At 45.4% G+C, this 22558-nt stretch overlaps 1 protein-coding gene across 2 annotated transcripts in view; it reads right to left on the bottom strand.

Moving 5' to 3' along the window:
* NTRK3 (neurotrophic receptor tyrosine kinase 3) overlaps positions 1-22558 on the bottom strand; it is a 433575-nt gene that overhangs the window by 43677 nt on the left and 367340 nt on the right. For both annotated transcript variants that reach the window (XM_044933422.2, XM_006070045.4), the window contains 3 exons: positions 20300-20430; positions 12317-12489; positions 9061-9304 (listed from right to left, as the gene is read on the bottom strand). In XM_044933422.2, coding sequence (XP_044789357.1) covers positions 9061-9304; positions 12317-12489; positions 20300-20430 — 548 coding nt within the window. The remainder of the gene's footprint in view (positions 1-9060; positions 9305-12316; positions 12490-20299; positions 20431-22558) is intronic.

Genomic DNA, 22558 nt, shown 5'->3' with positions numbered 1-22558 from the left:
CATCCGGCACCAAAGACCATGATAGGAAATACTAGGCTTGTACCTTTAAATAACTTGCAGTTTCTTATATAGATCATCCTCGACTTACAACAGTTTGACTTTACCAGAGTATGATAATGATATGCATTCAGTAGAAACCATACATCGAATTTTGAATTTTGATCTTTCCCTGGGCTAGCAATATGCAGCAAGGAACTCTCTCATGATACTGCGTAGTGGCAATGAGTCTCAGCTTCTGGTCAGCCGTGATGTCACAACCCACGCATTTATAACCATTCTATACCAACACAACCCTTCTGTTTTTCACTTTCAGTTAAGTAATCAATAAATTTCATGAGACACTCAACACTTTTTTATAAATATACTTGGTGTTAGATGATTTTGTCCACTGAAGGGTAATGTAAGTGTTCAAGCCCATTTAAAGTAGGCTAGTCTAAGCCATGATGTTCAGCAGCTTAGGTGTATTAACTGCATCTTTGACTTCTTATATTTTCAATTTACAATGAGTTAGAAGTAAGCCCATTGTCCCTGGTGGCTCAGACAGTAAAGCATCCACCTGTGATGCAGGAGACCTGGGTTCAATCTCTGGGTCGGGAAGATCCCCTGGAGAAGGGAATGGCAATCTACTCCAGTATTCTTGCCTGGAGAATTCCATGGACAGAGGAACCTGGTGGGCTACAGTCCATAGGGTTGAAAAGAATCAGACACAACTGAGCAACTAACACACATACACAAGCCCATTGTAAGTCAAGGAAGATCTGTATATAATTTCTACCTTATTCATTTATGTAGAATAATAACTATCATCTACTGAGTGCCTAATAGGTAACAGGTAATTCACATACATTATCTTATTCAATCCACACAAAAGAAATTGTTTTCATTTTTTTCAGATGGAGGATCTAAGGCTTAGAGAATTGAAGAAAATTTCCTAAATTCTGGAGTTCATAAGCAGAAACTCAAGATTCAAAGGAATATCTCCTCTTCAATGTTAGCATCCAGCACTACATAATGGAAATACTCTGGCTTGCAACTTTAAATTGTAAGTGTATACTTGGCCCACTTTCTCTTGGGCCACGTTCTCCCCATCCCCACCTCAGCTTTGCCCTGTAGGATTAGCTAAACCTGAAAAGTCAACAAGCAGGAGTAAAAATTGTGTTTAAAATTCTGAATTTCAAATGTAATGTTGACCCAGTCTTCTGCCTTCTCCTCCTCCTCCTCCTCCTGTTTAGACTCAGATCACAAACTCTTGGGCTTCGAGGATTAGGAGAGAAATACAATTCCCCACCAGGAGGAAGTCAAGGGAATATACTGTTCTCTTTACATGCAAATATCTTAATTACAGCTGGTAAAGAAGATATTTGTATGGAAATTTATGTATCTTTATATGTTATATATTCAGTTGGCCATTAAAAAAAAACCCTTTATACTTGGGGAACCTAGACAGGGTCTATTATAATACTCGCCACTGTCAAGTTACAAAGAGGCTACCATCCCAGCCACCCATAGGAGCAGAGAGAGATGGAGTGAATCAACACCCCGCTGCCTTCTCTTCTCCTTCCTTGAGGTTGGGTTCCTGTACAAACATGCCTCAAGTTCTTGATATTTTCTGATGAGGATTCACCCTGGTCCTTTTTTTTTTTTTTTTTTAATCAATATCTGTCCTCATGGAGATCAGGCTGACTATGATAGCGTCCATCCCATGCTTGCATCACTGCCATTGACAAAAGAAAACAGCTAGATTTCAATACTGTAGGGAGATGAAATCAAATTGAGGAGACTCCTAGAAACTGCTCTCAGAAAAAGGATATTATATATATATATATATATATATGGCATGTCAAGGGAGGGAAAGATTTATATCCTGTTGATTCCCCTCCAACGAATAAAATACAACCAATTACCTATGAGACATACCACGCCATTTTGGTCTCACTAAGCATCTACTTAGCCTTTTCCTGAGTGTTCTAATGTCTGTTTTAGAATATAATCTGTGTTTATCTCTTCTAAGGATATTGGACAGGATAAACTTGTTTTGCAGCAGGTAGAGGCTAGACATAACTGAGAACTTCCCATTTCTAAAGGGTGCTACAAATTAGAAAGAAAAGGATAAATCTCTCACCGATGAGAGTTTCCTTTTGCCACAGCTGGAAGGAATAAGGAGGAACCAGTGGAATCCCGGGAGACACAGGGGAATAGAGCAAACAAACCATCTGTCGGGGATGATTTTGAAGCTGCTCTGCCTGGGGCCACAGGGGTGAAATAGATGACATTTAAGGCTGCTTTCAGCTTCATGTTTCTTTAAAATTGAATGATTTGGCATTTGTTCATCTGTTTTTCTAACACTCCAGGGACGCAGAATGGACTAGGTGGCCTAAAAGATGCATTTGTTAAAAATCTATCCTGACCCTTCATTTCACTGTTATTCTTTTTCAAGGTTATGATTCAAAACAGCAAGAGGCTTTGAGTTCCCAGGCCCTGGCCTTGAGTTCACCTTTCTCAGCCCCACTGATTCTGATGGCTTCTCTTCCATACTCCACTGCTACCGCCATGGCCAACAGCCTTATTGCCTCTTCCCTGGACCATGGCCACGTCCAACCTTAGTGGCCTCAGGTCCCAGTGGTCTCTCCTACATGACACTGCCTGATGGCTCGTCCTCACACAGCCTCATTTACACTAAAACAGATGACAAATTCCCAAGACTGTCCTGCAGCTACCCATGTCAGAACAGTTGGCCTTTCAAGAGCTACCACCGTGGTCCCACCCTTTATGAACATTTCCTTCCATGTGTCTTTCATATACCTTAGGTTTGGCTGGTTGAGTGATACACTGTTCTAGATCCCTCTCTCAGTGTGCCGATTTCCAAGCCCTCTTCATTCCTCCTAAAATTCAACCCACTGACTGTCTCAAGATCCAAATCACCCATCTAATTAGATGGGCTTTTGGAATTGGTCATCCTATTGCATTACGGTGGAATTACAAATTTTCCTCCTGTTTTATATTTCCTAAGGAAATTTTTTTTTTGCCCCCCACTTCTGTGTCATGTGGGATCTTAGTTCCAGGACAGGATTGAACCAGAGACCCCTGCAGTGGAAGCGCAGTCTTAACCACTGGGCCTCCAGGGAAGTCCCACCCTATGAAAATTTAATTCCCTTGGGAATAAAGATTGCATTTTCTTCATCCTTGCACATAGGGAATTGTACTGATTCCTGTCTCTAACACATGGACCTCCTCAATGGCTATGGGATTTGGCACAAGGGGAAATAAACCAGCATGGACAAGTTTAGCAAATGCACATGGTGAATTAATCATCCAAAGGCTGTAGAAATGTTCTAACACTGACTTATTGTTGAGGAATCTCAAAGCCTTGAAGACATCACCAACCCTCATCAAGGCTTAGCTATAAAATGAAGGCTAACAATGTCTGACCTCTTACTTACCTGGAAGGTCTTAGAAGACCCTCCTATTTTCCTGGCATAGCACTAAGAGTCTGGTGAGAAAGTGCAAAGCTCCACAATCAGTATGTGTAAAATGAGCACTTCTTCTTTAGCTGGTTTGAGTGGGAGGGCTTACGAGATAGGGTGGGGAGGCATGAGGTGGGAGAATCAGATGGAATTCAAGGGCAGAGTCATTCATCCACTGATCCCCTGCTGCTACCATTCTGGTTGTCACCTCTGTCACTATTAAGTGTAGCTGGAATACATAAGATCTACTCTAGATCTTATCTGGAGAGCCTAGGACCTCCCTGGTGATCCAATAGTTAACAATCTGCCTGCCAATGCAGGGAACACAGTTCGATTCCTCATCTGGGAAGATCCCACATGCCACAGAACAACTAAGCCCACGTACAGCTACTGAGCCTGTGCTCTGGAGCTCATGAACTGAAACTATTGAGTCCACATGTTGCAACTATTGAAGCCTGCATACCCTAGAGCGCATGCTCTGCAACAAGAGAAGCCACCGCAATGAGAAGCCCGTGCACTGCAATTAGAGAGAAGCCCTGGCTTACGACAAAAGAGAAAGCCCGTGTGGCAATGAAGACCCAGCACAGCCAAAAATAAACAAATAAAATTAACTGGGGAGCCTGCTGACTGGATCCTGATGCCCAGCTCTGCAGAGCATGCAAGCCCCCCAACCCTCCCAAAAGTGATGCCTATTTGGGTTCTTCTTGGTCTGGCCTCATCCACTTCCTGCACTCTGAATTTCCACTCTGAGGTCATCCATGCATTGATTCATCTTTTTACTGGGTGTCTGCCAGGTTCTAGGTCCCATGCCAGGCACAGAGGATGGCAGAGTGAATAAGAAGGCACTCTCCTGGCCCTCTGGTTCAGTAAGATTGGAGCACCAAGCCCCTCCACAACCACTCTTCCTGTATCAACATACCATCTCCCTTCCAAATCAAAACATCTTAAAATATTTCTTTCCTGGAAAGCCCAACCTCCTCTTCTTCTAGGACTTTCCTAATTCCAGACTTAACTCCTCAAATTGTAGCATTGTCTGATACTCTGAGAAAGATATAATGCTATTCAAAACCCACCCTTGTCAAAGCCTGTTTAAAGGCAATCTCCAAAGTGGCTGAGCCAGTGACCCATCAAGGAAAAGCGATCTGTAATGGGGCACAGTCTTAAGAAGACAGAACAAATCGCTCTGGCACTCACTCTGGGGCAGAGTTGTTTGTTTTTCTCTCTCTAAATGTGCAACAGGAAATTAGGCAGTTCACTTTTGTGTATCACTTTCATACGTGTACACGAGCCAGATGGCACCTCTTTGTGTTAAGAAATTTAGGATGGGGAACACATGTATACCTGTGGCGGATTCATTTTGATATTTGGCAAAACTAATACAGTTATGTAAAGTTTAAAAATAAAATTAAATTAAAAAAAAAAAGAAATTTAAAAGGAAAGACTAGAAGGCGAAGTTTATCTCCACTTCCTCTGCCCTCCTAAACACTTCCTGGAATGTACACTGGGCAGGGGAGCACACATATACACATACAAACACACACACAACATACGCACACACCAGAGTGATACGCATGTAGCTGTGTAAGGCGGGCTTTCCATGTGACCTAGTGGTAAAGAACCTGCCTGCTGATGCAGGAGATATAAGAGATGCGGGTTTCATCCCTGGGTCAGGAAGATCCCCTGTAGAATGGAATGGCAACCCACTCCAGTATTCTCGCCTGGAGAATCCCATGGACAGAGGAGCCTGGTGGGCTGCAGCCCATGGGGTCACAAACAGTAGGACACGACTTAGCACACATGCATGAAGCTGTGTTAGGCACCAGAAACCAGCAAACTCCTAGACCCAGTAGATTTCAGTAACATACGGTAGCCCAGAGGTGCAAACCTGTCCTGGCTGTCAGCTTGCAGAGAGAGTCCTTCAGTGTTCTTGCTATCTAATAAATTACCACCTTCCCCTGGAGTCTCAGCTGGTGTACCAAACAAAAAAATTAAAAAATCTTTCATAAATCACCTGAACATGGGCTTGGCTCTAAGATTCATGAGCAGGACCCTATAAACACTGACCAGAAGAACAGGCAAGTACTGATGACCCAGGATTTCTGGTTAAGTTGAAACCTCAGGAGGGAAATTTTCCCTACGTGGTCAACATAAAGATCTGCTCCTTCAGGGAAGCTGTGCTATCCCAGTTTAATTTCCAGTGGTCAGGAGGGCCTTATCTCTGACCCAAAACTTACACCTGAAAGCAAGATTATCCCTGAGGTTCTCCTGCCTTGGGTGTAATGGGAACTAAGGAAAACAAACAAATAATTTCTCCAGTTAGAAGTGTATTCCAGGCTCTTTATGCATATTAACTTGCTGAACATCAAAAACAACTCAATTGAGAGACTATGTTTGTCCTCGTTTGAAAAATGGGACGATTACATAAAGGTTTCAGCAAAACACATTGACGTTCCATGGCGGTTAATGGCCGTGTTAGGTTGTGAACACAGGTAAGTTGCACCCAATACAGAACTCCTTTGTCACCTCGATGTCATCCAGTATGAATAATAAGACTTCCTAGTTTATTACTGATGTGACCTCAGGCAAGTCTTTTGTTTTACAGAAGTGGGAGTGGGGCTGTGTTCATATTAAAGCATTGTGAGCATCTGAACATGAAGAAATGACAAGCTGATCTTTGAATATGGAGAGTATAATATCTACCCACCACCAGTGGAGTATGTAGCTCTCTGATGGAGAGCTGTGTTTTGACTGCAATATTGTTGTTATTTAGTCACTAAGTCATGTCTGACTCTTTTGGGACCCCATGACTGTAGCCCACCAGGTTCCTCTGTCCATGGGATTTCCTAGGCAAGAACACTGGAATGGGTCACCATTTCCTCCTCTAAGGGATCTTCCCAACCCAGGGATAGAACCCAAGTCTCCTGAATTGCCAGCGGATTCTTTGTCAGGTAGCTCTAGTAGTAAAGAACCTGCCTGCCAATGCAGGACATAAGAGATGCGGGTTTGATCCCTGGGTTGGGAAGATACCCTGGAGAAGGGGATGGCAACCCATTCCAGTATTCTTGTCTGGAAAATCCCATAGACAGAGGAGCCTGGAGGGCTACGCTCCACAGGGTCTCAAAGAATTGGACACAACTGAAGTGCCTTAGCCCATGGGAGCCACTGAGGAACCTTTGATTGCAATAGCTCTCCTTTTTTTAAATTTCATATTTCTTTGGGACCATCCATTTTCAAGCCAGGTGGCCTCTGCTTACCTGGCTTAGCCCTCGTGAAAAGGGAACTGTGGCTGCCTAGTATAAGAACAGCTTCCCATCTCACTCCCTTCCTTGAATTCCAACCTGCCCTAGAGCCCACAGAAGTGAGATAGATTTACTTCTTGTAACTCTCCCAGGAGTAAAGAGTGATAGTTCACAACTGTTTAAGCCAGGGCAAAGCAAGATCGTTGGGAGATGGGATCTTTTCTTTCTTTCTCTCTCTCTCTCTTTTAAATCAGAACGGAGAAATATTAAGTGCATTTCTTAAAGCAAGTTTGAAAGCTGAGGTTGCACACATGCAGTTCAGATACTGTTTTCCAAGATTCCAAGATTGGTCTAATCAAACATCCGCCTCACACAGAAAAACAATGATCCATCCCTAGCTTTTATCAACACCAACATAAATCTGAGCTCAGCCAGACAGGCCAGCAAACCCCATTATACAGAGTGCAGAGGCAATTAAATGGTGCCAGCTCCAGCTAGACTCACGAAATCTATGACCCATGGCCCCTTGGTAACCACACCAATGCTTCTCTTGGAAACAACTGGAAAAAATTGGTCTAGATGCTAAAGAAAGACTCTACTTTGATACTTCCTGGCAGGTCTGCCCTGCCCATCAGTCTGTGCCTACCACTACTTCATGCTTCTTTTTCCAAATCTAGGGATGCTAAGACTGGGCAGGTGGTTAGACAGAAGAAGAGTTTCTTCTGTCAGCAGAAGGTAGCTTTCTGCTGACATTCTACCTTCCCTACTGTTCGATCTACTTTGCTTTATATCCTCCTGATTGTATATCATCTGCCATCTTTCAGTTATACAGTGAACATATCAATTTTTAGGCACAAAAGGAGTTTCTCAAATATTCCATTTTTCCCCAGGTTATGGCTAAAGTAAAGTGTCTTCACTGCTATATTTAAAATGGATAATCAACAAGGACCTACTGTATAGCATAGGGAACTCCGCTCAATGTTATGTTGCAGCCTGGATGGGAGGGAAGTTTGGGGGAGAATGGATACATGTACACATATGGCTGAGTCCCTTTGCTGTCCACCTGAAACCATCACAACATCGTTCATTGGTTATGCCCCAATGCAAAATTAAAAGTTAAAAAGAAATAAGATAAAGTGTCTTGAGTGATCCATTATAATGTCTGGGCAATGTTTTTTAGGCAAAGCCATCATGAGCATCCAGGCAGAGTTGATTTGCAGATGCCAATCCCAAACTCCCAGCCTCCTGACCCACCGTACTCAGGCCAAAAAGCTGGGTCCTTTGATTCACAATATGATCATTCATTCCATACAAAGAAGATGAGGGAAATTGCTGCCTTGTCTCTCTACCTCCAAAACATTGCACCACCTTCTCCTTATACACCACCCAAACCCCTCATCCATTCAAAGTCCCTAAAGTAAATCTCCCATGTACTTGAAGCATCTGCCTCTCTAATCAATATACAGAAGTTATTGTATCTCTGTATACAGGTTGCACCCATATTTCTCCTTTGGGGAAAAATGCCACTGATGCCCACTTGTCCTTTCCCTGGCAATAATAACACTGTCAGAATCACTCCATGATCCATGGGAAGAAGATTTTCAAATATTAAGGGGGAAAATGTGGGGGGGTGCAAAGTAAGATACCTATTACTATAAAGTAGAAAAGTGTATTGAAGTAAAGTTGAACAGGGTGTTTCCTTTCACCATCAAACAGCTTCCCCTAAGGCCCATTTGCAACTGTCTCCAAAGTTGGCAATGAGAACCTGCTTCCTTCACTCATCTTTCTTATACCATTTGGATAATTCTGCTCAGCAACACACTAACCATTTTGATCCTTTATGTTGGGTTCTGCCTTCTCATCGAGATCTATCTTGGCAAATGAGCCTATATGGTCACCAGATAATGTTAAAGAACAATAATGTGCTGTGGGTGAGGCCGGGTAGGGAACTGCGTTGAAAGATGTTAAAATGTAGCATCAAGTTGAGCTTGTCCATGTGTGCATTGGGGGATATATATATACATATATATGTGTATATATATATATGTATATATTGGTATCTGTTTACATGAAGAATGAGTACTGATGGACGTAAGAACACAGTGCATATGTCATTGCAATGTAAGGATATAGTCGCGTATTTCTATCCAGGTGGAAGGGATGAGTAAGCTATCAAGAGAAAAATTGACAGATATGTAGAGATGCAGGCGTGGCCAAAAGATAAGCATCAAGTGTCTACCTGGGCACAGGAGTGTATGCGTGTGCTCCAGAGTAACAGGGTTAATGGACAATGACAGAGACATGTGAGCAAGGTGCTAGCTGAGCCATGGATGCTGCATCGGGGGAGGCCCCCTTACCCTGTAGTAATCGGTGCTGTAGACATCTCTGGACATGCCGAAGTCTCCAATCTTCACCAGCAGGTTGGCTCCAACCAGGCAGTTCCTGGTGGCGAGGTCCCGGTGCACGAAGTGCTGGGAGGCCAGGTACACCATGCCGGAGGCGATCTGACTGGCGATGTGGAGCATCTGGGAGAGCCCCAGCTCGCCTTTCGCCTGGCGCGGTTGCCCATCCACAAGGATCATTGCATCTGGCCCATGGGCCCTGTAGGGGTGGGGGTAGGAGGAGAAGGGAGGGAGCAGACAGAGTTCAGATCAAGGAGAAATGCCTTCTTGATTCCCTTGGCTCTGGAATGCACCACAGAGATGAATGAAATCTCTTTTCTCAGCCTCCTTGCGGCCTATTTCTATCTACCCCAAACTCTATTATGTGAGCCTGATTAGGGTGAAATATACAATTAAGATTCCCATCTAAGAAGACAGCAGACTCGTTTTAATGAATCAAGGAGTGAACATACTCTTTTGGATATTTTACTGCCATCCAGGGGCTTCCCAGTTCCTTCATGTCTACTATAGAGTAATTAATAAAACGATAATTAACACCTACATAACCCTGACTATGTTCTGTGCACAGCTTTATGTATCTGTAATGTACTAATTCCATTAATCATCCCCCCCCAATTTTGAGATAAGGAAACTGAGGTACATCATCTGGCCAAAGTCTTGCAGCAGCCACATGGGTGACATGTGACTATGGAGGAGAGTTTTAAATTTTAAGCATTCAGAGGGCTTGTTAAAGAGATTCCTGAGCCCCACCCCCTACGATTCTGGTTGCTAGGTGGAGCTCTTTCAGGGGCATTTCCTGCAAGCTCTCAGTAATGATGCTTCCAGTAGTGATACAGTCCACACTGTGGGTAGCAGCACTACTCTTCAGTCTACGCTGCTAACCTCCCCACTCCCCTGCCTAGGACTGGGCAACGTCTGTGGATGGCAGGACAGGATGAAGAGAGCCTGGGACCCTAGGCAAAGACCTGGGAGCCACAGCACCCACTGCATCCCAAATCATGGCCCAGGTTTGTTATCCAAACACCTTGCCCTGTCATATCAGTCACTTTTAGTATTCATCTTTTCTCCAGGAAGCCAGTGAGCCGTAACCACACCCAGGCCTTTATTTATGAAGTTGTGAGCCAAGGAGCCCCACTGTACAGAGAAGCCTTGGCCTGTTTTATTGCTTCTTCAATTTCCACTGAAAGGCACCGTTAAATATAAACACGTTCATTTTATTATCTCCTGTGGGCATTGCCTCCCTCATGGGCTGTGCCTCCCTCGTGCCTCTAGAGGAGAGCAACTGCATTAGCTCCCAAGGAAGATGGACCAGCAGACAAGCTCCATTCCCGTTTATTGGAAGAATGCACTGGATTCCCTAAAACCCATCAACTGGGAGATGCGAGAGCAGGAAGGACCTTCTACCCTCTTTTTCTTCCTCTTCCTGTAGAGTAGGCATGACAGGGACATAGAGCAGTACTCATGATCTCTCTTTAGCCTTGCCGGTGGGGTTGCCTAGGTCTACCATTGAATCAGTGGGGAGGGTTTGATGGAAAAACGGAACATATCCCTTGACTTCAGAAGAACGGAAGCACAAGAAGAGGAAGATCTCAAGTACTGAGAAAAGATGCTGTTTGTTTTAGAAACTATTATGGTTCGCAGTTCTGATAAAATAATATTGCAGTAATTTTAATCATAGCTACCATTGGTTGAACACTTGTCCAGGCTTTACACAAATATACTCATTGAATACTCATAACAACAAACATATGAAGCAGTTATGAATGGTCTTGTTTTCCAGGAGAGAATTAAGAGTTAATAACTTGTTCTAGGTTACATCACTAAGACACATCCAGGATATGAACCCAAGTCTGTCTCATGCTAAGGACTCAGTTCTTCAGGAAATGAGTAAGTTTCACCGTGAAATCAAGTTTAGGAGGTTTAGAACATCCTACAGGTACTTTCAAATCCTCTAGGGCCAGTTTTGGAAACCTGGTATCTACCCTTTCCATTTCCTCTTCAAAGCACAGCACTCATTTGAATGTCCCACTTCAAGGAGATACTCATCAGGTTTAGGGGAACATGCTAGAGTTTACCATAACCCACACATGAGCTCTGGAAATCTCATTCTCAGCAGTAGAACCCAAAAGTTGGCTATGCAAAGACCACACCCTAAAAGCATCCAGGGCCTGAGTGTTCAATATGTTTTATGAGACCCTGGATTGTACACACTCTCACACACGCTTGCTACCTCCACATCTGGGCAATAATTGGAAACAGCAGGTGTGGGAGGCAGAGAAATGCTAACTCTGCTCTATTGGTGAGATGCTATCTTCTCTGGGGAAGGTAGATTTCCAACCCTTACTTGTAACTCCATCCAGCACTTCTGGCTGGGGTTCCAGTCTCTTAGAAGCTCTATCAAGAGCCTCTCAAAATCCAGATGATATTGCTCTAGGCTTGGGAAAACCCTTTTTACAAAAAAAAAATCCAATCCTTATAGAACAGTGCCAGCCAATAGGACTTTCTATTAATGGAAATGCTCTGTACCACACTGTCCAATATGGTAGCCACTAGTCACATGTGGCTACTGAGTATTTGAAGTATGGCTGGAGAGACAGAGGAATTTTTACATTTTACTTAAATTTAGTCATTGTAGATTTAAATTTAAATAGCCATATATGGCTACTGTACTGGATAGCACAGTTCTAAATTTATCTGGGGGAAAATCTGCCCTTTTTTTCAACCATCTGTCTCCCCATGAGTTTGTAACCTTGTCCTTTCTTATTCATCATCAAAAAGTCTCTGACAAGGAGGCTTTCAGGAGGTGTGGTAGGGACTAGCCTCACTTTGCAAGTGAGAACATAAGACATAAGGTCAGAAAGCTATTCAGAACATCAGGGGGAAAACTGGCCCTTTAGAATCTTAAAGTTGGAAGTTACACACTGGCAGTCCCTCTGGGCTCCCTCCTTGGAGCCATTCCAGACCTGGAATGCATGTTACCTGAAAGTAATCTGCAGGTTACTTTTCATAGCATCCTCAACTTCCCTCCTGAGAAATCAGGGGCAAAGGCCCTCATCCAATTGCTCAGGAGGTAATGTCGAAGAATGAAAGGTTGCTTCTCATTTCTAATCCCCAGACTGAAGTGTTTGGAGGAGCAACAGGACTTCTGGCTCCAGAGAGAACCCCAGGGGTGCAGTGGGGGTGACAGGAGGGGGGGGCCGTCCTGGCATACCTGAGGAACTTGTTCAGGTCTCCATGCTTCATGTACTCAAAGACCATGATGAGGGGGTCCCCATCCCCGCACACCCCGTAGAACTTGACGATGTGCTCATGCTGCAAGTTGGTGAGCAGCTCGGCTTCCCTCTGGAAATCCTTCCGGGCTGCCAGGGTGGGGTCCTTCAGGGCCTGGAAACAGCATGGGACATTGGTTATTAGCCACTAGGGGGCGGGGGCTTGTCTATTTCCGTCCTGGGAAGAAAGTTGGTGCCCATCCCAAACACAATGCTGATCCCCAACAAGTAAGATCTTAATCGAGCTTAAGTGAAAAGGGAAAGTGAAGTCACTCAGTCGTGTCCAACTCTAGCGACCCCATGAACTGCAGCCTACCAGGCTCTTCCGTCCATGGGATTTTCTAGGCAAAAGTACTGGAGTGGGGTGCCATTGCCTTCTCCGAGCCTATACCCACAGCCCATCCGAAATCAGGCTGACAACATAATTAAGTTTCCTTACTCTTTCTATTCCTTGATTTTAGATTGTGAAGAGGTAAATATTTGTAGAGAAACAACGGGGCTTCCCAGGTGGCGCTAGCGGTAAAGAACCTTCCTGCCAATTCAGGAGACATAAGAGACGTGGGTTCGATCCCTGGTGAGGTGGAGGTGGGGAGGATCCCCTGGAGGAGGGCATGGCAACCCACTCCAGTAGTCTTGCCTGGAGAATCCCATGGACAGAGGAGCCTGGTGGGCTACAGTCTGTGGGGTCACAAAGAGTCGGACACAACTGAAGCAACTTAGCACACATGCACTCACATGAACACTTTGGCTTCTATAAAGGCATTTTCGTCCTCCTTGTAGATGGAAGAATTGGGGGTAAGGGGGCTACAGCTGTGGGAATGGCATTCAATGGGCAGAAGCCCCAGGACCCAGCCAGGACTAGGGCCTGGGGCAGACCTGGCCTACCCCGTTAAATCCCAGGATAGGATGGGATGGTGGGCAGCTGGTGGCCATGGAAATGTCACACCTTGGCCCCTTTTGGAGAATCCAGTATTCAGGAGAAGTACTAGACCAGGCCCCCTGCCCTGGGACCCAGGAAGATAAATGGAAGAGCAATGCTCAAAAGGGTTATCCAGGGACTTCCCTGGTGGTCCTGTGGTTAAGACTTCACCTTCCAATGCAGGGGACATAGGTTCGAGCCCTGGTTGGGGACTTAGGATTCCATATACCTCGTGGTCAAAAAACCAAAACATAAAATAGAAGCAATGTTGTAACAAACTCAGTAAAGACTTAAAAAAAAAATTTGTCAGTGAACAGAGACTTTCTAAGACCAGAAGGGAAGGGTGAGACCAGAGCACATGCACGGGACCCTGAATAGGGCACTGCCCTGGGGGTGCAGCCATGTTGGCTATGGCGAATGATGAACTGTGACGGGGAGGGTCATTCCTGCAGGAGGAGCCGCCTGGGCAGGTGTGTTCACATATGGCTTCAGCCATCCTTCCCCTCCCCATGAGATCAGAAGGCAAATGGAGCCAAAAATCCACTTGCTTCAATTGACAAAGTTTAGTAGCCCCAAGAGACAGGACATGAGGCAATGAAGGAATGGGTGTGCGCTTCACATGTCATTTTCAGGGTAGTGAGAATCTAACAGGAGATTGGTTTTCATTCCCTCTGCCAGTTTCTGGCCTTTTCTGGTTATTTAGGCCGACTAAGTTCCTCCATAGATGAATGCTACTATTGAAAAACCTCCCTAGCCAGACATCTTTTTCTTGCCACGGCAACCCCCATTAGCTGAAATCCACGGAGGTACCTTGGCTTACAGCGCTGCAGGAATGTGAATGTGTGAAAATTGTTTCGAGGGGGCCCATCAAACCTCCATCAGTCATTAGCATACATTAGAGATGATGGACTCACAGCTTTAAAAGGGCCCTAGATATCATCATTGGTTTCTACCTGCTCACTTCTGGTGTTGGAAAAACTGATGCTCCATCCTGTTTGGGGATCAGCACACATTCACACATCTTAAATGACAGAAGCTAAGAGTTTAACTAGACCACAGTGATCTCTTGGTGCTGGGCTTCTTTGATGTCTCAAAATTCAATGGCAATGCCTCTAGGGCCATGGTCTCTCAGCCAGCAATCAAGGCCCACTCCAACGTCAACAAGCACCACCCTTCTTTCAACACTTGGAGTTTTCACCAAAAACCTGTTGGAATACATGATCCTAATGTTGACCACAGTGTTGGAAGCCACTTCATACAGCTTTCCCATTTTATAGGTGAGAAAACTGAGGTCCAGAACAGAGAAGTGATTTGCCAAAGATCATTCAAGAAGTAATAGCTTGAGCATGAAGTCCAGGATACATTCCTGTCCAGCTTACCTGCTTGAGTTAATTTATCCGATCAATTAAGTCAATGGGCAGGTTCCCCAGGGGAATGGTGGGCACAGAAATTAAAAGATGTGAAAGGGCAGATGAGAGGGTCAGGAAAGGTGAAGAGTGTGGGCTGCCAGCAGAATAAAGGGGTCTGACAAGAATGCCAGGCTTAGAGGGTGGGCCAAGGTCAAAGGGAAGTGGGAGGGCCCCTGGTCCATTGCTGATTTTTACCAGCTCTTATCTCCTGTGCTTTCTGCTTCACCTTGGCTGCCTTCTCAGAAAAGCTACCTGATAATAAAGGCATCAGTTGCCTTGGGTTCACATCCAACCAGAACAAAGATGTGTGCAAAGCTTTTTTGGTACAGAAGAAGGCAGAGGGTCATGGTGACAGGAAACCTCTCTTGGTGACCTGCTGCATGAGCTGGGGTGTGGGTATGTATAGGATGACTGCCAGTGATTTATTTATTTTCATGAAGCATAAGAAGAGGGGAAGAAAAGGAACCCAGCATGGGTGGGATGGGAGAAAACCAAGATTTATGTGAATTCTGGATTTATGAGAGGGAAAAGCAGATCAAATTTGGGGCCAGCCAAATGGCCACTCTCCATCTCTGTAAATCATTCTCTCTCACAGTCCAGACGCCATTGGCAGCCATTGGATATTTCCGTTCTCAGCTCTCTAGCAGTGCCAGCCAGCATCCCTAAGGCCGGCGCCCTACACTGCAGGGCAGATAGGAGTTACACATTCGGGAGATGGGGCACAAAGCAACTGCTGTCTCTCTTAGTCTTCCTGCACCTCTTCTTCTGCCAGTTCTTTCTCCACCTTTAGGATGGGCTTTCCAGGTCTCCCAGATCAAACCTGAAGTTCCTGTGTAATTGGCAAGGGGTCTGTTTTGGCAACTGGAGTCCAGAGCTGCAAGTGGCCCGGGTCCCCAGGGGTTGACGCAATTGGGAAAGAGATGCCACGAGAGGAATCTTGAAGAGGAAAATCAGTTCAGAGACTCTCGTGTGCCCCTCAGCATCTTCTTCAAAGCTGGCAAACTTCATGATGGGTCACTCACCAGCCAGGGCCATGTGAGGGAGCAGGGGTTCCTTGCTGCTGCCAACTGTTAGTTCAGGGAGATGGGGTTGCCAAGGAGTCCCTGAAGCCAGGCAGGTGGCTGGCTAGACACTTCCTGTAGCATCCATAGTGCAATGAGAAGAGCTGGAGTTTTCCCTTCCGATCTCCTTCTTAGCCCCCACCAAATCTGAAGACATTCCCTTTTCCAGTCTCCCATCTATGTACACCACGTCTCGTGTTCACTCCCAGCTCTGGGTGTCAGTGGGGCTGTGAGTTGGATAGGAGGGAAGGGTCTAGATGGCCAGAACATTCACAGTTCTCAAAACTTCCCAACACCTTCAGAGTCACTTCACATCATCTTTTTCAGTCCAGGGGTTTTGCTACTTTCCATTTCCTTTTTCTTTTATTAGAGTGGAGATATTTCAATTTCAAATTTTATTAATATACTGAAACACATTTTATTACATGTGAAGAACTACATATATCCCTAGACACTAGAGCTTAGTTTTACTTATTTTTTTTTATTTTAAATAAGTGAAATCACACATGTATCTATGCATATATAATATATTTCTGTATCTGTCTTTTTTCATTCAACATTGATTTTGAGATTCTTCCAAGCTGTCGCATGTAGCTGTAGTTCATTCATTTTCCTTGTTGAAGAATTTCCCACTGAAAGAATATACCACATTTATTTGTCCGTGCTGCTACTGATGGACACTGGGGTTGTTTCCAGCTTTGGGCTGCTATAAAGAGTGCTTATGAACATTTTTAAACATATCTCTCCATAGATAAATAGGCAATTAGATAGATAGAGGTGAGACAGAGAGATCAACAAATATAGATGATAGATATATACATAGGTAGGTAGGTAGAGAGACTAGATAAATAGATTAGATAGATGCATACATTAGATAGATAGATAGATAGGTATAGGTGAGGAGATTAACAGATATAGATGACAGACACATATAAGTTATATGGATAGACAGATAACCTGTCAGGTCTAGACCTAGAGTGCAAACGCTGGGTCACACAGATGGTAATGTTATAAAATACCAAACTGTTTCTCAAAACAGTTAGACTACTTTATACCTTCACCAGAGTATGAAATTTGTAATTGCTCCATATCCTTGTCAGCACTTTGTTTTGTCACTGCTGCTTAGCCATTCTGCTTCACGTACCGTGGTATCTCATTCTGGTTCAATTTGCATTTTTCTGATGATGAATAATGCTGGACACCTTTCTCATATTTTTATCAGCTATTTGTCAGAGGAAACTCTTTTGAGCAAGTCTATTGCTTGTCAAATAACTATTTAAGGGTGGCACCACCTATTTTAAAATATCAAAAATTTAAAACGCTTCTAATGTCACTCTTACATCACACACACATACAAATCACACTGCTTCGTTCTGCTCTCTGTTTCTTTCATGGGTATTCCCTTGTTGTCTCCCCAACAGTCTTCAGAACAGAGACTGGGGTTTCTGTTCTTTGTTTCCACCATAGCAATTGCTGGGCAAAAAAAAAAAAAAATCTTGCTTTAAAAACCACAATTGTGGGAAAACTTAATTTGGGGTTATTCTTGGATGTGTTCTCGGGAAGTCCACAATTACTCTGCCTCAACCTGAGAACAGACTCAATGGGAAGGAGTCTGAAGAAAGGAGTAAAATCTAGAGAGGATGAGAAGCAGGAAGCACCATTTCCTGGCTGTTCTCCAGAGAAAATGAGTGTCTTCTCCAGGGGCTGGGCGCTGGGCGGCTCCATCAGGCAGCAAATGGCATAAAATCCCAGAACATTCATCTCCTCAAGGTTCCCAGACCCAAGGAGGAAAGGAAACCGATTTAAAAGGGTGAAAACAGAAACACATTTTCTGCATTACCCAGTCTGGGCACTGCCCTTCAACACCACAACACTCAGTGGGAAACACTTCCCAGCGTTGACGACATCATTTCATTTCCTGCTCTAAGCACAAAATTGTTCAGTTTCATTCACCAGTCCCCAGACAGATGCTGGAACACCCAGTAGAGGAGTGTCATCCTATAAATTAAAAATTTTAGGGCAGGATAGATTCTAAGTGTAGGGACAAGTCCACACTCCTGGTCCAAGCAGTTTAAAGACACCCTTGCTCCTCTGACCACCCCACGTCTATGGAGACACACTGAGCGAGTTTATTCGTAAGAGAGCCAGCAATAATAGGCATTAGCCTTTTATGGGACAATACGCTAGTTCCTTATTTATTTTCTAGAGCAGAGGTCGACAGGCAATATCCACTCTTATAAAAAATAAAAATGCATTGGAAGACAGCCACCACCCCCATTTATTTATGTATGGTTTAGGCTGCTTTCCCACTACATGGGCAGAATTGAGTAGCTGTAAGGAAGCGCCTATGGTCCTCAAAGCCTACACCTTTTACTATCTGGCTTTTAGAGAAGAAGTTCAACAACCCCTATTCCAGATGGTCAATGTAAGCTTGGCAGGTCATATGTCACATGTCTAAGCACACTTGGCTACTATCAACATCAAGAATAATGATGTTGGGACTTCCCTGGTGGGCCAGTGGTTAGAACTCTGCACTTCCACTGCAGGAGGCTCAGTTTTCCATCCCTGGTCAGGGAACTAAAATCTCACCTTCCTCATGGTCAAAAAATAAATAATAAATAAGTAAACGAACAAAGGGCTTCCCCGGTGGCTCAGTGCTAAAGAATCTGCCTGAATGCAAGAGATGTGGGTTTGACCCCTGGATTGGGAAGATTCCCTGGAAGAGGAAATGGAAACCCACTCCAGCATTCTAGCCTGTAAAATCTCATGGATAGAAGAGCCTGGAGGGCTATAGTCCATAGGATCATGAAAGAGTCAGATACGACCTAGAGACTAAACAACAAAATGAACAAAAGAAACTTAAAAACAAAGTATAATGATGTTGACAAAAACAAATAGCAATGACTCATTCCTAACATTTATAGTCCAAGCAGTATATGAAACATTTTCCATGTCATATAATTTAATCACAAAAATTATAAAGAAGAGCTATTATATCACCTATTAATCAATCCCAAGTATTCATTGGAAGGACTGATGCTGAAACTGAAGCTCCGATACTTTGACCACCTAATACAAAGAACTAACTCATTAGAAAAGACCCTGATGCTGGGAAAGACTGAAGGCAGGAGGAGAAGGGGACGACAGAGGATGAGATGGTTGGATGGCATCACCGACTCGATGGACATGAGTTTGAGCAGCTCCAGGAGTTGGTGATGGACAGGGAGGCCTGGCGTGCTGCAGTCCATGGGGTTGCAAAGAGTCAGACACAACCGAACAACTAAACTGAACTGATTATACAGATAATGAAACTGAGGCTCAAAGAGATTAAACATCAAGGTCACACTGCTAATCAGTGATGGCTAGATGCCCACCCAAGCCTCTGATTCCCATTCTATGTCTGTAGCCCACACATCACTCTATGCATCTACCGAGGGCACTTACCCTCTGCAGACACAGCAGACAGAGATCCCCAAAGCCACAGAAACATTCAGCTTCCATCAAGACAGCGGCTCAGTCAGAGCCCTCAGTGTTAAAGAGGGACCTTTCGAGGCCCTGGCAAGAGTCCTCGTGGGGAGGGTATCTCAGCTCCCAGTCCTCTGTCCATGGAGCAGAATTCACTCCAGCCTCAGAGGCCTGCTCACCACACCCACCTTTGCAGAGCCCACTCCATGCTCCAGAGCAAGGTTCCCCAGACCTGCGGGTGCCTCAGGGAGGCTACTTGATTCTTGCCCGTGTCAATCAGGTTCAAAGATTTGTCCAACACGGACTGACAGAACCTGGAGCAAGGGTGGGGGAGGGTAACTGGCAGTAGCAAAGTCCTTTGCCTACTGCCCCAGGCTATTCGGCTCCAGCTGCAAATCTGCTCAGCTAGCTCAGCAACACAAAACCCCTGTGGTTCCTGGACCTAAGTAAGCAGCTGCCAGGAAACAGTAGCCCTCAGGCATGCTGTCCCCTGGGGGCTGAACCTGGATCCCATAGAGGTAGCTGAGCATGTCTTCCAACCTCACCCACTCTCCTCCCTAGGCTCAGCCCCTGACCCCTCCACCAGCCCACCTCCTATTCCCTGTGAAGTTTGCTGCTGTGAGCAGTGGCTCTCGGGGCCTCCATGAGCAACCCACCCCTCATGCAACTGTACTCGGGAGAAATGATCAGATGACTTTCTGGGCAGGGACAGGACATCCTGTAAGGTCCCTGAGAAGGGAAGAGGGTCAGCGGGGGACAGGGGTGAGCCCAGAGCCTCCAGAATAAAACCAGTGTCCATCATGGGCATCGCTTATCCCTCCAGCTGCACCTCGGGCACAGCCCTCCGTTGTGTGTCACAGTTCGTGACCTCTGAAGCCAAAGGGTCCAGAGGAAATTTCATGAACCTTGGAGCAAGCGCATCTGATTACATTAGTTTATACCATTTTGATTGCATCTGATAACGTTCATTGATACCATCTTCCAGAATGGAGCGAGCCTCTCTTTCCCACCCCCATGGCCGACAGCCACACCCCTCTTCCTTCCTGGGGCCCACGTGCCTCTGAGCATTACCTTCACAGCCACAAGCATCTTGTCCTTGGTGGGGCTGAGGTTGTAGCATTCGGCCAGGAAGACCTTTCCAAAGGCTCCCTCGCCCAGCTCTCGCTTCAGCACGATGTCTCTCCTTTTAATATGCTGCACGTCTGCGGGAGGGGACAGAGGAGAGCAGCCAGGTCAGTCTCGGGTGCTCGTTCTCTCCTTGGAGGCTCAGGGATCTGAGGAAAATAGGGGTCCAGGGCAGGGAGCTCCGCCTTGGAGGCCACGGTGGAGCCAGACAAGCTCCAGCATCTGACCTTGGCTGTAATAATGGGCAACACGCAGTGACTTGAGTCTTACCCAGAATCGAATCTTGGCTCTAGCTGATTAGCCCTGAAGCTCTCTAAATCATATCTGCCTTGGCTGGAAACTGGGAAACCAGAGCCAGTAGTCTTTAATACCCAGGATTCAGGCATAACCGGCTATAAGCACTGAGCACAGGAGTCCTCTGGGCATCGCATGGGCCCTGACTCAATTGGGTCTGAGAAGGTATCTCTAATAAACTCTCAGGTGAGGTCTGCGTGCTGTGGGTCCATGAGCTACTCTGGGTGACCAAAAATCGTGTTTGAACCCTGGTTCCTCCTCCCTGCAGGTTTCGGAACTTGGGAAAGGTATTTCAGTCCAGAGCCTCGATGTCCTCACCTGTGAACTGGAATGAACACCAATACCTTCCTTTCCGAATTCTTCGGAAGATTATACGAGATAATTCATATGAAGAGTTTAGCCCAGGGTCTTGGTACACACACACACACACACACACACACCATACTGGCTCTTGTTATAATGTCTATAATGCTCCTATAGCAAAGTGTCTGGTTCACGACAGAATCCATAAAGTGGAAGTTAAAATGATCTAGGGGAAGCCTCTACACGAAAATCCCTCTCCCCTGAGAGACCCAAAAAAAAAAAAAAAAAAAAGGAAACCAATGAAATAAGAAAATCAAGTCCAGAGACCTCCCCAGAACCAGGATCTGTGCAGAGAGAGAGAAGGACTGCTACCATCTCGGCTAATTTAGCAACCTAATTAAAGTCTGTCAGCCAGGAGGAAGCAAAGCTGTGACCTCAGCCCTCCCACCTATTTGGAAAGAATGCTTCGAAGGAATCGTACAAGAAGTGGGCTGACGATGGGGGGAGCCAGCCGGAGATTACTCACCGACCTTTCCATTCATCGTTCAACAGGCAGAAGCCCATTAAATACCTGCATTCACTTTATGAAGAACATTACAGAGCCAGGAAAGAGCGTTGTCTCAAATGACCTCGTCAAAAAAAATGAACGCTGAAGACAGAGGACCAGGGCAGACTGTCCCCCAGGGCGAGGGGACACAAGACCAGAACAGAGGGATGTGGCTCCCAGGGCCTTGGTTAGCATTTTGCTTAGCGGGGGCTGGAGGGGCGATTCTTGTTATAACAGATTACACAATTTTTTTTTTTCCTATCAGAATTCTTGGTAGCCCTGCTGTGTCCCAGATGATCTGCTCTCCGGGATCTGTGGGCAGAAGCATTTACACAGCATTTTCTTTCCTCTCAGCAAGACATACCTGCAGGCTCCCGGGCCATGGGGTGGCTGGGGAGCTACCACATGCGGCAGGGCTTTGCCCCCATCTTTACAGAAAGGGAATAAAAAATCGGTTCCCTTTTCACACCCTTTGCTGCTATTTCCCAGCCTCTGAGGAATGGGATATTTTGGCCTTGAAGGGGAAGGCTAAGGGTCTCCCACCAAGAGAAAATGAGAAGTCAGGACCTCTCTCGGAGACCATCTGCTCATGGCTGCACAATCATTCCCAGGTGACTATTGATGATACACAGGTCCCAAAAGGTGAGCGTCCGGGTGGGGCCTAAGCGTGGAGAGGGGGTGCTAACAGGGTGGTAGCTTCCTAAGGCCATGCCTGCCCCTCTGAGCCCACAGGGGTCAGTCAGGGATAGGGAGTCAAGGGCGCCTGGATCAGGCCTTGGCTCCTCCCCCACTATGGGCTTGCCTACCTCACAAAACATCTTGAGTCTCAGTTTCCTCATCTGTAAAATGGGTCAGGAGTATCATATAACCCAAGTTCCACTTACCTGTTACAGGAGCTATTATGTGTAAAGGTTTGTAAACCTTCAAGTCCTCTGAAACCATGTGTGTTTTGGTGTTTTCATCATTACTGATGAAGGGAAAATGAGGGCCAAGTCAGGAATTGCCAGCTGGTGGTTGAAATGGGGCGTGAATCCAGAACACCAGGACAGGTCAGAGTGGCA

This window comes from Bubalus bubalis, chromosome 20 (assembly GCF_019923935.1).
Source record: "Bubalus bubalis isolate 160015118507 breed Murrah chromosome 20, NDDB_SH_1, whole genome shotgun sequence".
Taxonomy (NCBI): domain Eukaryota; kingdom Metazoa; phylum Chordata; class Mammalia; order Artiodactyla; family Bovidae; genus Bubalus; species Bubalus bubalis.
Note: the sequence above shows the minus strand (reverse complement) of the source record. Positions and strands in the feature narration are given on the sequence as shown.